The sequence below is a fragment of the Myotis brandtii genome, unplaced genomic scaffold, assembly GCF_000412655.1.
Source record: "Myotis brandtii unplaced genomic scaffold, ASM41265v1 scaffold144, whole genome shotgun sequence".
NCBI lineage: Eukaryota > Metazoa > Chordata > Mammalia > Chiroptera > Vespertilionidae > Myotis > Myotis brandtii.
The window spans coordinates 2,084,678-2,096,286 of record NW_005355159.1 but is presented as its reverse complement, the minus strand read 5'-3'; the positions used below and the strand labels follow the sequence as shown (position 1 = coordinate 2,096,286).

Sequence of the window (11,609 nt, the reverse complement as noted above, 5' to 3'; positions counted from 1 at the left end):
CTCCGCTTGCCCGCAGGCAACCCGATCTGTGCCGGGCGGGAGCTCCGATCCGCGAGAGGTGCTCGGTGCTCAGCGCTCAGCGCTTGGGCGGCCGAGGTCGGAGTCTTTCATCACCCGGGGAGGGTGAAGTTTGAAAACAAGCTGTGGCCCGGAAAGCTCGGGGGCCGACCCAGCAGCCGCTTTGGAGGGCAGCTCGATGGCCTGGAGGGTGTTGTGTGGTCTGAAACTGCGCTGGGGTTCCCGAGTTCACGTGCGGCGTAACAGTTGTTAGGTTTATGCAATGCTTTTGCATCGCTTACGCAAATGAACTCCTTCTGCCGGCCCGTTGGAAACCCCAGTGCCCTCTTATTGTCTGTTCCGCCGACTTAGGATCGCACCGGCCGCACGGCTTTGATTACTTCCTGGTAGGGCCCTGGTGCCGCCGCTAGAGTCTTTGTTTATTAGATTTGAGACGGTCCGTGGTAGCTTAGATTGTAGTGTAAAATTCGAATGGTGCCCTACAAAAACCTTAAATTTATTTGAAGACATCTAGGCACACAGCCATGGTACGATTTAGCAGTGTGACATTTCTCGTTACGGGCTGCAACTGGGAAGGTAGTTTAGAGGCTGCCGTAACACTTTTGACAGGTTTCTTCTTCAATGGTAATTATGTCCTTGGAGAAAAACATAGGTAACGCCACAAAGAAAGATATACTCTGGGATAAGGAATAGAAATAACCCCGGTTCCCTTGGACCTCTCAGAGGTTTGGTGCTTTGCTTGCCTTTGTAAAGTCGGATTATTTTTTTCTGCAAGAAGCCTTTTAAAGATCAACCGGTTAATTGGTTTTACAGTGCGGTATTGCAGCTCTTTTATGAGGGTACAGAAACTTGTATAAATTAGCTCTTACATATGAATACATCTTTGCAGTAAATGTTGAGTATGGAACAACAAATAAAGGTGCATCGAATTGCTTTACAAATTGGTTGTTGGTGCATTAGCTACAATTGTAGTTACAGCTGTGATACTATAACTGTAACTTTTAATTTTTTTCCAAAAGAGATTTGAAAAAAAAATGGCCTAAGTAAACACTAGGAAAAGCATACCTCATGAGGAATGATGAAATTACTCTTGCTCATCTGTTGTAAATAAACTACAGGACAGTTAGCACAATTCTGTTTTTGTGTTGTTTTGTTGTTGTTGTTGTTTTTTCTGGTAAAATCACATCAAATTTTAAAATGGCCTCGCTGGGCACATGCAAATGGCAGATATCCTCTTGTGAGCCAGTCTTGCCTTTGTCAGTCATGGAAAAGAGATGCAGAAAAGTGGGCATTTCTTGAGGAATGTAAGTTAAAATGGAGCATAACTAGAGACTTGTGCTGGTAACAAGAACGTTTCTGGCCCTAATGGAGGGATAATTTCTGTCCAAGGGGTAGGATGGTACTTTGCCTCTCGCTTGGGTTTGTAGACCAATAAAGCAAGTTTAACTTTATGTGGGGATTTTCTTCTGTCCATATTCCATTCTGTAAATTGAACCTATTGGCATCCATCCATTCATTAATTTAATGTTACTGTATTGAGCTCCATCTTGTTCTTACCTGCCTGTTGTTTCAGTGATTAAATGATTAGTAAATCTGTGAGTCCTTATCTGTGTGTGTGTGTCCTTAACTAATTCATCATCTTGGAGGATTATATATTCTGGTATTTATCCTCCAACACTCTTGAATTCTCTCTCTCTCTCTCTCTCTCTCTCTCTCTCTCTCTCTCTCTTGGTAGGGAACCAAAGGGTAGCCAATGTGTTGAATAATGGTGTGACTGAGTATTGTGTCTGATTATGTTCTTAGTAACTAGCGAAAAAAATCCCTGTTTTGACACTGGGACAATAAAAGTAATGCCCTTGCCCTGTTTTCATTGGAATTACACCACAGTGAAACAGCTTTAAAGCAGCCAAGCAATTGCAAAAGATGAACATCCCTAGGCCCTATTAGCTAGCAGTACATCCTTGGACAAGTAGTTCTGTGTCCTTTAAGCATCAGTTTCATGACGTCATCTGTAAAAAGGGTAATACTTCACAGGTTGCTGTTAGGATGAATAAGGCAATTTTCGTGAAAAATGTTAAGAAACACTATTCAAACAATACGAAGTATTAATAGGTCAGAACATCTTTATAAAGAGGACTCTAAATACGTAAATATCTAGAGCTCCTTAAATAGGACCTAGGATAGAATGGCTTCATGCTGAATTATGCTTTCCAAGGAGATATTAGAGGTCTAAGAAGTAATTATATTTCAGAGTTAACTTGAGCTTCTTATCTGTGGAAGGCACTGTGTGTAGGTTATGTAATTGTGTACTGTAGCTGTTCTCAAACTTTTTTGTTCTCAGGACCCCTTTACCCTTAAAAGTTGAGAACCCAAAGAGCTTTTGTTGCTATGGCTCACGTTTATTGATAGTTGCTGTACCAGAAATTAAAATGGAAAAAAATTTTAATGTGTATTTATTAAATCACAAATAAAAATAATCCATTACCTGTTAACATAAACCATAGTTTCCATAAAATATCTTTTCAAAACAAAATTTAGTAAAAAGAGCAGCATTGTTTTATATTTTTGCAACTGTTGTCTAGCATAATAGGAGACAGCTGGATTTTCATATCTGCTTTTGCATTCAGTCTCTGGTTACATTATACATCATGTAGAATCTGGAAAACTCTAAAGCATGCTTGTGAGAGAATGAGGATAAAAATATAAGTAACACTTTAATATTATTTATGAGAATCATTTGACCTCATGTGCCCCTTAAGAGGGTCTTGAAAATTCTCAGGAGTCCAGGACCACACTTTGAGAACCCACTAGTATACAACTATAGTAACAGCTAAGGACACCTGCTCTTAATAGAATAGCTATGAAGTATTAGGGAAATCCTTAAAGCTTTAAGGCTAGCAACCCTTATGTCTTTGTGGAAACTTACAAAGCTTTTGAAATATATTAGCTGGGCAACAGATCATGGGGTCCAATAGTCCTTTGCTTTGAAAAATGTTAGTCTAATCTAGTTGGGGAGAGACAGGAAGCTAACTGGTTAGAAGATAAATCCATGTTGTGGTTTAAGGTAAATGTTGAAAATAGCAATCTCCTAATAAGGTAAAAGCTGATTTATGTCTAATCTTTGCTAAAGGCATTCTCATTTTAAATGAAAAAATTTTCAATAAAAACTAGGACATTCTCTCAAGCTTTTTGGTGTGTGCACATACCAGATGTTATATTCAGAAGCTAGAGGTTTGGGCAGTTATTTTTTTCTGTGGATAGAAGCGTTGAACCAGAGGCAAAATACAGGGAAAAAATACACAAATTGTTTTAAAAAATATCCTAAACACAACTGTTTTCAATAACTTAGGAAGGCATCTGAACTTTAGGGTTTTTGGTGAGCCAGTTAAATTGGCAATATTTTCATAGTTACAGGCATCAAAAATTTTCCCTGATTACTTCTTCAAAGAGTTGTGTATGCCTCTTTATAGGTATCCAGTACACACTTCCCCTCGCATTACTTATGAAAAGTAAGTATAGATCAAGTAAATGGTTGGCAGGTTTGGAGTGAATATTGGAGATAAACCCTATTTTTGAAGATCCATTTAGTAGGATAATATACTGATTATTGAGTCCTTGTCAGTGGTAATAAATGTGTAATTTGTGACAAAAGTAAGAAATCAGTTATTTTGTGTCACATTTCTCTTACAACCCACTTCTAAAGAGGATTCTGGTATTCTGATTAAATTTTCTAGATAGGATCAGTTCCTTAGGAAAAATGCATTTACCTTTTGAAGTAACACTTTATGAAGTATTTATTAAGTGCCTAGAACATAAGACAGTAAATATGTGTTTAAAGAATGAAGAAATTTTCTTCCATTTACATCATGGCTGGAATGGTCTTTATGTTGAAAATTAATGCAGAGCAAGTGAGCTTCCCCCCAGAATGCTTTCACCTGTCCTCACTCCCCGTATTTTATTCTGTAACTTTGACTGGATTGTCAGCACATGACCATCTGCCACGATGTTGTTACCACAATGAATTTGAATTTTGACATTCTGTATTTCTAGGTGGGCAGGTGGACATTGTAGTAGTAAATGTGACTAAGGCAGTTAAAAATCCGTGGGCAGGTGATACTTTTTTCACATTCTCAAGATTAATATTTAAATTTTACTTACTTTTCTAGAGGATTTAAACTTTTTAAGGTAATATTTGTAAGCTTGAGCCAAATATAATTGCCTTTCTCGTTTTTCTGGCAGTAGTATTCTGCCCCCACCACCACCCCCAGACCTTAAGGTAACCTCACCATATTTTCATAGTCTCAAAATAATTTGTAGTAGATGTGAAAGAGCTGGAATTTAGAATGTGTATCATTTGTTTGGTTGAGGAAATTGCCGTCTAGGGATTGAGGTTAGTATTTTGCTGCTGTGAAAAAGTTTTGACACATTGATCAGAAGTTATTTTCTAAACAGTCTTCTTAGGCCAGGAAAGAATGGGGTTGAGGGGAGAATTTGAACTCTTTGGTTCACTTTCCCATTAATCCTTTATTCTCAAAGTAATTCATTCTTATTATTCTTTGCTTTTATAGCATTAGCCTTAGCCTCTTAGAACATCCTACTGTTTCCTCGTTGAAATTTGTGCAACTTCCTTCTTTACTAGAATATAATAGATTAATTTTGGATCCTTCAAATTAGATTTAGAGATACTTACATTTTTATAGTGTTTGTAGCTAGTAAGCAGAACAGTGAGTAATTGAGTTTGTAGCTCACTGAGTAATTTAAATTCCTGTTTTAAAATTTAATTGAGTCTTCCATCAGGGAGTAATTTACATGTACATTTCCTCCTAACCTGCTTTGTTTTTTTCCTTTTGAGTCCCCTCCCCCCATCTTGAGCTATTTATATATTTTCCTTCTTTGGAAAAAAAAAATACTGTATTAGTCTCCTTTGATTAAGCTACAGTTTCTGACCAACCTGCCTATGGGTTTTGTGTTTAACCTGGGCATCGGAATAGACTTGGGTAGGTAGTTTATCAGTGTGAGAAGTGGAAAATGTAGATGGTTTAATGTTTTAGTGTTTTATATTTATTCATAGCTCCTTTAGACTGAGAGAAACTGCATTCTAGGTGTGTTAATAGAGTTTTCCTGGACAGATGGCTTAGAAGGAAGTACTTAGATTCTCAGTAGGGACTAGTACTTTTTGGAGGGAGTATTTGTGATGAAGCTTACCTTGATTGACAGTTTAGAATGCTGAAAATAGCATTAACAACAGTAACAGCTTGTTCATCTTACCAAGAATTGTTTTGTGCCAAGACTGCTCAAGATGCTCTGCAATTTGTAATAGCCTGTTTTGAGAACGTAGGTAAGATTAGGTATCTTTCAGACTGAAAGGAAATTTACTTAAAAAAATGTTCTTTGCAATTGTATCCTGAAATCTTTTGGGGTTGTTGAATGAACTTTGGTTTAGAAGCTTGTAAATAGAGATCATCTTTTAACTGCTGTGAGACTGCAGATGTTAGTATCTATAGTAATTCCAGATGTTTTCTCATTTATTAGTTTTACTGAGTAGGAGGAGAACTGAGAACAGCATAAAGTAACTTCAAAGCAACTTGCTAGCATTTATTCCTAATTTAATTAACTACCCATCCTTGTAGTTTTTCCTGTTTTATAGATTGTGAAACTGAGACAGATTAAGAGAGTTGCTTAACATGCTTGGGGGAGGGGGAGGGTAGTAGATAGAGCCTAAAGTTTACATTCAAATGCCATTCAAACTATACTTTTGGGTTGTCTTTATTTTGTCATTCAGTAACTTAATGCTTGATAAATTTAAAGGATTTAAAGTGCGTAGAAGCATACTTGAAATACTTCCTTTGAAGATTCTTGACATAAAAATATATTTTAAATTTCACATTTTAAAAATAATTTATTTGAATTCTGAATTTGATGAGCTCTTTCTCCCCCTGTTTATTAAAGTGAAGGCAAGTTGGGACAAGATTGGTAGTACAATTGGTAGAAAACTGGTTTTTAATGTCTTAACTTCCTTACAGTTCAGATCTAATTTCTTTGTGGTCTATTCACATTACTTCAAATGTAACAAACTAGCCATTTTAACATAGCTGTGGATAAAATGCAATTAGCTTTAGGTTATTTTTTAAATGTGCTTCTGTTTTTGAAGTTGCCCCTCCCATTTTTTCATTTTGTTTCTGGTAGAGAAGATTCTTGGAGGTCGTTTGTTGTGGGGTGGGAGAGGAAGAAAATTGTTAAGATACTGAATTTAGCTTTTGCCTCTGGTATTTCAGAGGTTATTGGAATCTTTGTTTTTAGGTAGTGTACTTTGTTGGTTCCATTTAGTTGTATTCTAAGATTTTCTAATCGTCTTCCTTGCAAAAGTTAATTATAGTCTTTAGACTGCAAAGCTTAAAAACACATTTCTCTCTCTTTTTCAGATACACTGAAAAGTAGGTATATATGTGCTATTTACAGCTGCATAAAATACAGATGAGCTTAGAATATTTCAGATTTTGAAAACTATTGAAATTAAATTTGGACATTGAAAAATGAAGTTTATAATTGTATTAGTTGTTAGTTGTTGTGTTAGCTAAATTCTTCGAAGTTAAGTAAATGCTAGCTAATTAAATTTTATAAGACCTCTTTAAGGAGGGAATTGAGAGCTTATTTTTAAGGAACTGGCTTGTATCTCTGAAAAGATATTACAACCAAGTGGATTTTATCTGGAGAATTTGTATTCTGCTTTACGATTGAAGAGCTCTACCAGTGAGCTGTTTTCTATTTTGAGTAGATGTTCTGTCCTGATATTTTTCTTTGTTCTAGATGAGTTTAAGACAGCTTTGTAGAAATCTGCTTGCCTGTTTATCCTTGGCCCAACCAGAAGACTCTTAATTTTATGGACTGTTCTTGTACTATCTCATCACCGGGAAGAACTGGCTGGTGATTAACTGTTCTTCCTGCAGGTTTAATTTAACTGATTATAAGATAGTACACTTATTGTTTTAGCTTCTTTAAATATTTGTCCTTATTGTCCATGCTCAGGTTTTCTTTTTCAAAAAATAGATTATTGTCCATTCCTTTGTTTTGAACATTTTTTGCACAATATTGGGATTGTACTATCTTAATCAGAGTTTTGAAGATCAACCTGAAACTTTTAGTAAACAAATTATTGTGATAGAATGTTTCCTTGGGATAATTGATAGGTAACATGTTAGAGAAATGTTTTGATATAATATTTTTTGAAAATAACTTTTATATAACTTAAAACTTTGTGGCTGACATTTATTATTAATATTTATGTATGTATGTTTTAGTGTCATACAATAAAATGTCCTTTGACTTGAGATTAACTCTAGTTTTCACCTGAATTATTCTGAATGTTAATAGATGTGTTAACAGTTGCTCTGCAACAACTAAGAACTCAAGTTTCACCTTATGTATATGATGTAGCTACCAACGTTCATGCTATGAGAATATTATTTTTTAATCTTCACCCGAGGATATGTTTTTTAAATTGATGAGAGAGAGAGAGAGAGAGAGAGAGAGAGAGAGAGAGAAACATAGGTTGCCTCCAGTATGAGCCCCAAATGGGGTCAAACCCACAACCTTTTTGATGTACCAGAAGACACTCCAACCAACTGAGCCACCGGCAGGGCTGTGCCATGAAAATTTAATTCTGAGAGTTTTACTGTATTAGTTTCATTTTTTCAAGTGTTTTGTTTGTATATAGTAGTATTTTCAGAGCTTCATGTAAAAAATATTTTTTCAGCCCAGCTGGCATCTCAGTGGTTGAGTGTCAACCTATGAACCAGGAGGTCAGGGTTCGATTCCTGGTCAGGGCACATGCCCAGGTTGTGGGGCTCAATCCCCAGTGTGGGGAATGCAGGAGGCAGCCAAACAATGATTCTCTTTCATCATTGATGTTTCTATCTCTTTCCCTCTCCCTTTCTCTCTGAAATCAATAGAAATACATTTTAAAAAATATTTTCAGGTGTTTGTGTTTTTTTTCACCTTTGAATTAATAATAGAGATTCTTGGGGAAATGTGTGTCATATTTTAAAATTGTGTCTATTGGCTATAAATAATTACAACAGCGGTTGGAGTCTACAGGTGCCTATTTTTGGTAATATTGGGTATCCAGCCCTTTAAGCAGAGTATAAGTCTGTGCCCAGTTGTTATATATGTATTTCCCACTTCTTCATAAATAGTCCCATTGATTTTAAAAGAATAAAGAGTTTCCCAGCACACCAATAAATACATGTGTGGTAATCTCCCCATGTGCTTTAGCACTAACCTTTATTATATAATCACAAAAAAATAGGAAGAGACTTGTATAATGTAAATATTAAACACATTGTTCTCTGAGTAAAGTCTGATCATAAGAGGTCCCTCAAGCTCTTAGTTTTTTAAAATTTATTTATGGGAGGGAGTGCTTCCTATAAAAATATATACATAAGAATCTTTTCTTATATTGCATACACTTGCAATTATTTTTAAATAATAGTTGTGTGGTATTTACATTTATGATTTGATTCATTTCTTTTGAACATCACACTGCTGTTTAACCTTGGCTTTGCTTACTCAAGTTGTTGGCAAAAGCATGCAGTTGCATCAGATCTTGCTATATTAAATAAATGAAAATATTGGATGTCAGAATTTTTCTTAAGTGATTCATGTTTTTTGTGTTCATTCTCCACATAATTAGCTTCATGGGGGAAGTTATTTTCGAAACAATGTAAACTGGTAATTTTTCTGTAGTTATTTGTGTCTGGTCTTCCAAAGGCAAAAGTGGCCAATTTTGACTCCAATTTTGTAATCTGCTTTGGCTTTAGTAGTATTAATCCTTCTCCCCATTACCCTTTCCCCTCATTTGGAGGTAGGGGCACAGGTCCAGTATTTAGCTGAAGACTGGTAGCTATAGCATAATAGCCTCATTAGGTGTTTTTCCCCAAACTAGGTCTGAACAAGTCTGAGTTTGTGACAGAATGAATAATAACGAATTTGTTTAGTGCATTACAGTTTTTGAGAATATGTGGTTTCACATATTGTTTCCATATGTTGTTTTCATTTGATGTTGAAAACTGATTTCAAAAATCCATTTCAAAACTAAAGTGCTTGAACCGGTGAGGGGACCAGCCTTATGGATCGAAATTTGCCTCTATGTGGGAAGTCAGCAGGACCAGATGCCCTCTCTTTTCTGGCTCTGTAGGTATCTGGATCTGTTAACATATGCATGACAAATTTTGGCCAGCTTGAAATTACTTTCTCTAGTTAGAGGACACATATTAAGTTCTGCAAATTAGCCTTACAGTTTATAGGGAATTGGTCCCAAATGATAAACTGCTATTTTAATTTTTATGCCATATAGTGGATTTTAGGCATACTTTTTTTTAAAAAAAAAAAAAAGATAAAGTTTGGGCAGTCTCATGAATTGATATAACTGTTATATGTCAGTTTACCTTATAAATATTAATTCATGCTTTCAAAAAGTAAAACATATAAACAGTAAGTCAGTATCAAAAGGTTTAAAATAGAACAGTAATCTCCTTCCCACCCCTTCACCCTCAGTCCTACTGTCCACAGACAACCACTTTAAGCCCTCCTTAGCTTTTTCTCTCATATTTTCCTGCATACTGCTAAGTAATACACTCTTATTTCTTAATTTATCAATTTTAGGCATTATCTCTCGACATCTTGCTATGGTAAGTGGGACATTCATGGTTGCACCACCCTTCTCTCTGCCCCCCTCTCCATTTTTCAATGTAATTTGATGGCAAATTCTGATTAATATGGTGATTGCTTTTTCTTTTTTGTCCAGCATTTTGTTTTTCCTTGAGAAAATAATTGCCTTTTAAAAAAATTGCTTAGTTCACCTTCTACATGCTTTCTCCCAAGTGAACTTTATACGTCTGCCAAATGTCCACGAATATTATTTTCCAAGCACTCATACAGGGAGATAATCTCTTACCACTGTGTTTTTCTGAAGCCCTCTTTCCCAGAGCCCTCTTGCTCCCATTTGAAGTAATTGTTCCTTAGGCCTATTGGACAGTTCTTATCCTGTGATTCCCTTGCTATTCTCTGTATTAGATCTACTTCCTGGATCCCTTGTCTTTCTCTTTCTTGGTTTATTAACTGTTTTGCTGGGGTATATCATTGAGCTCTCTTCCCGTAGAAGATTACTTTTTGACCCCATGCAAATCTGATGCTTTTATTCTACCTTTATATTTAACTAGAGGCCTGGTGCACAGATTCGTGCATGGTGGGGTCCCTTGACCTGGCCTGTGGACATGCCCCGAGGGGTCCCGGATTGTGAGAGGGTGCAGGACAGGCTGAGGGACCCCACTGGTGCACAGTTGGGGTCGGGGAGGGACCATGGGAGGGCTCCAGGGTGTGTCCGGCCCATCTCGCCCAGTCCTGATCTGCTGGACCCCAGCAGCAAGCTAACCTACCAGTCCAAACATCTGCCCCTTGGTGGTCAGTGTGTGTCATAGGAACTGGTCAAATGGTCGAATGAACGGACACTTGGCATATTAGGCTTTTATTATATAGGATTGCTTGGCTGACTCTAGACTATTAGAAAAGATTTTTCTCTTAGAATTATGAGGTCATTGCTCTTTTGTTTTTAGTTTTCTAGTGTTGCTGTTGATAAACCTGATGCCTTTCTGATTACTATTTCTTTTTATTCTGTAATTCTTTTTCTTGGAAGCTTTTAGAATAGGTATTTTATCTTCTGAAATTTCAAAATGACTTGTCTTGGCATAGGTAGTTTTCCTTTATTGTGATGGGTACTCAAGAGATCTTTCAATCTATACATTTGATAGCACACTCATTCTCCCATACTTACATCTCCTAATTTGTACTTTTCCTTTCTGGAACTGCTACTAATTGAATGTTGGATATCCTGAGTAGAACCTGTAATATTCTGCCTTTTGGTTCTAGTTCTGAGATATTTCTTTGGTTTTTTTTTTTTTTCTTCCACCCATCTATTGACTTTTGATAATCATATTTTTAATTCTCAAGAGCTTTTTTCTCATTTTTCTGACCATTGCCTTTTCATACATTCTGTTGCTGTTGTTTTGCAGTATCTACTCCAGGGTTTTTGAGTTTGTTTTAAAGTTTTCCTTGCTCCTGGCGGATCCAGAAAATGGCGACCAGCAGGAAGGTAGGGAGGGAGAGAGTGTGAGAGTGCAAGGAAGTGATAGAGGAGTGTGTGGACGTGTGTGGTGTGTGTGTATGAGCTAGGGACAGCTAGATTCTGCAGGTCTTCTAAGGGGCTGCTAAACCGGGCAGTCTTAGGCGGCGGAGTCCAGCTCCCGGCGCGGACACTCCTAGGCGGCCAGCCCAGGCACAGCGACCACGCCATCTTGGGAAACAGAGCTGCTTGAGACTAGGATCCTGGCCTCAGCACCACCCAGTCTGATCTCAGACGCATACCAGGACCCTGCAGCCACTGGGGACAGAGACCTGCGACCACAGCTACAGACCTGCGGACACCAAAAGTTCGGAGATCCCCGCGGCAGATCCGTGAGTAACAGAGCCCACCCCCCCTTCCCGCAGGCTCGCGGGCAGCGCCATAGTAACTGATAGACCCGCCCCTTGCCGGGGCC

The 11,609-nt window shown here is 37.4% G+C and overlaps 1 protein-coding gene across 3 annotated transcripts in view; it reads left to right on the top strand.

Moving 5' to 3' along the window:
• USP3 (ubiquitin specific peptidase 3) overlaps positions 1-11,609 on the top strand; it is a 103,043-nt gene that overhangs the window by 1,537 nt on the left and 89,897 nt on the right. The window contains exons 1-2 of one of the 3 annotated variants that reach the window (XM_014535492.1): positions 9,128-9,207; positions 9,679-9,704. The exons of the other annotated variants lie outside the window; for them this stretch is intronic. Coding sequence (XP_014390978.1) covers positions 9,143-9,207; positions 9,679-9,704 — 91 coding nt within the window. The 5' untranslated portion in view covers positions 9,128-9,142. Of the gene's footprint in view, positions 1-9,127; positions 9,208-9,678; positions 9,705-11,609 lie in introns of those variants that run through there. 3 annotated transcript variants of the gene reach the window in all.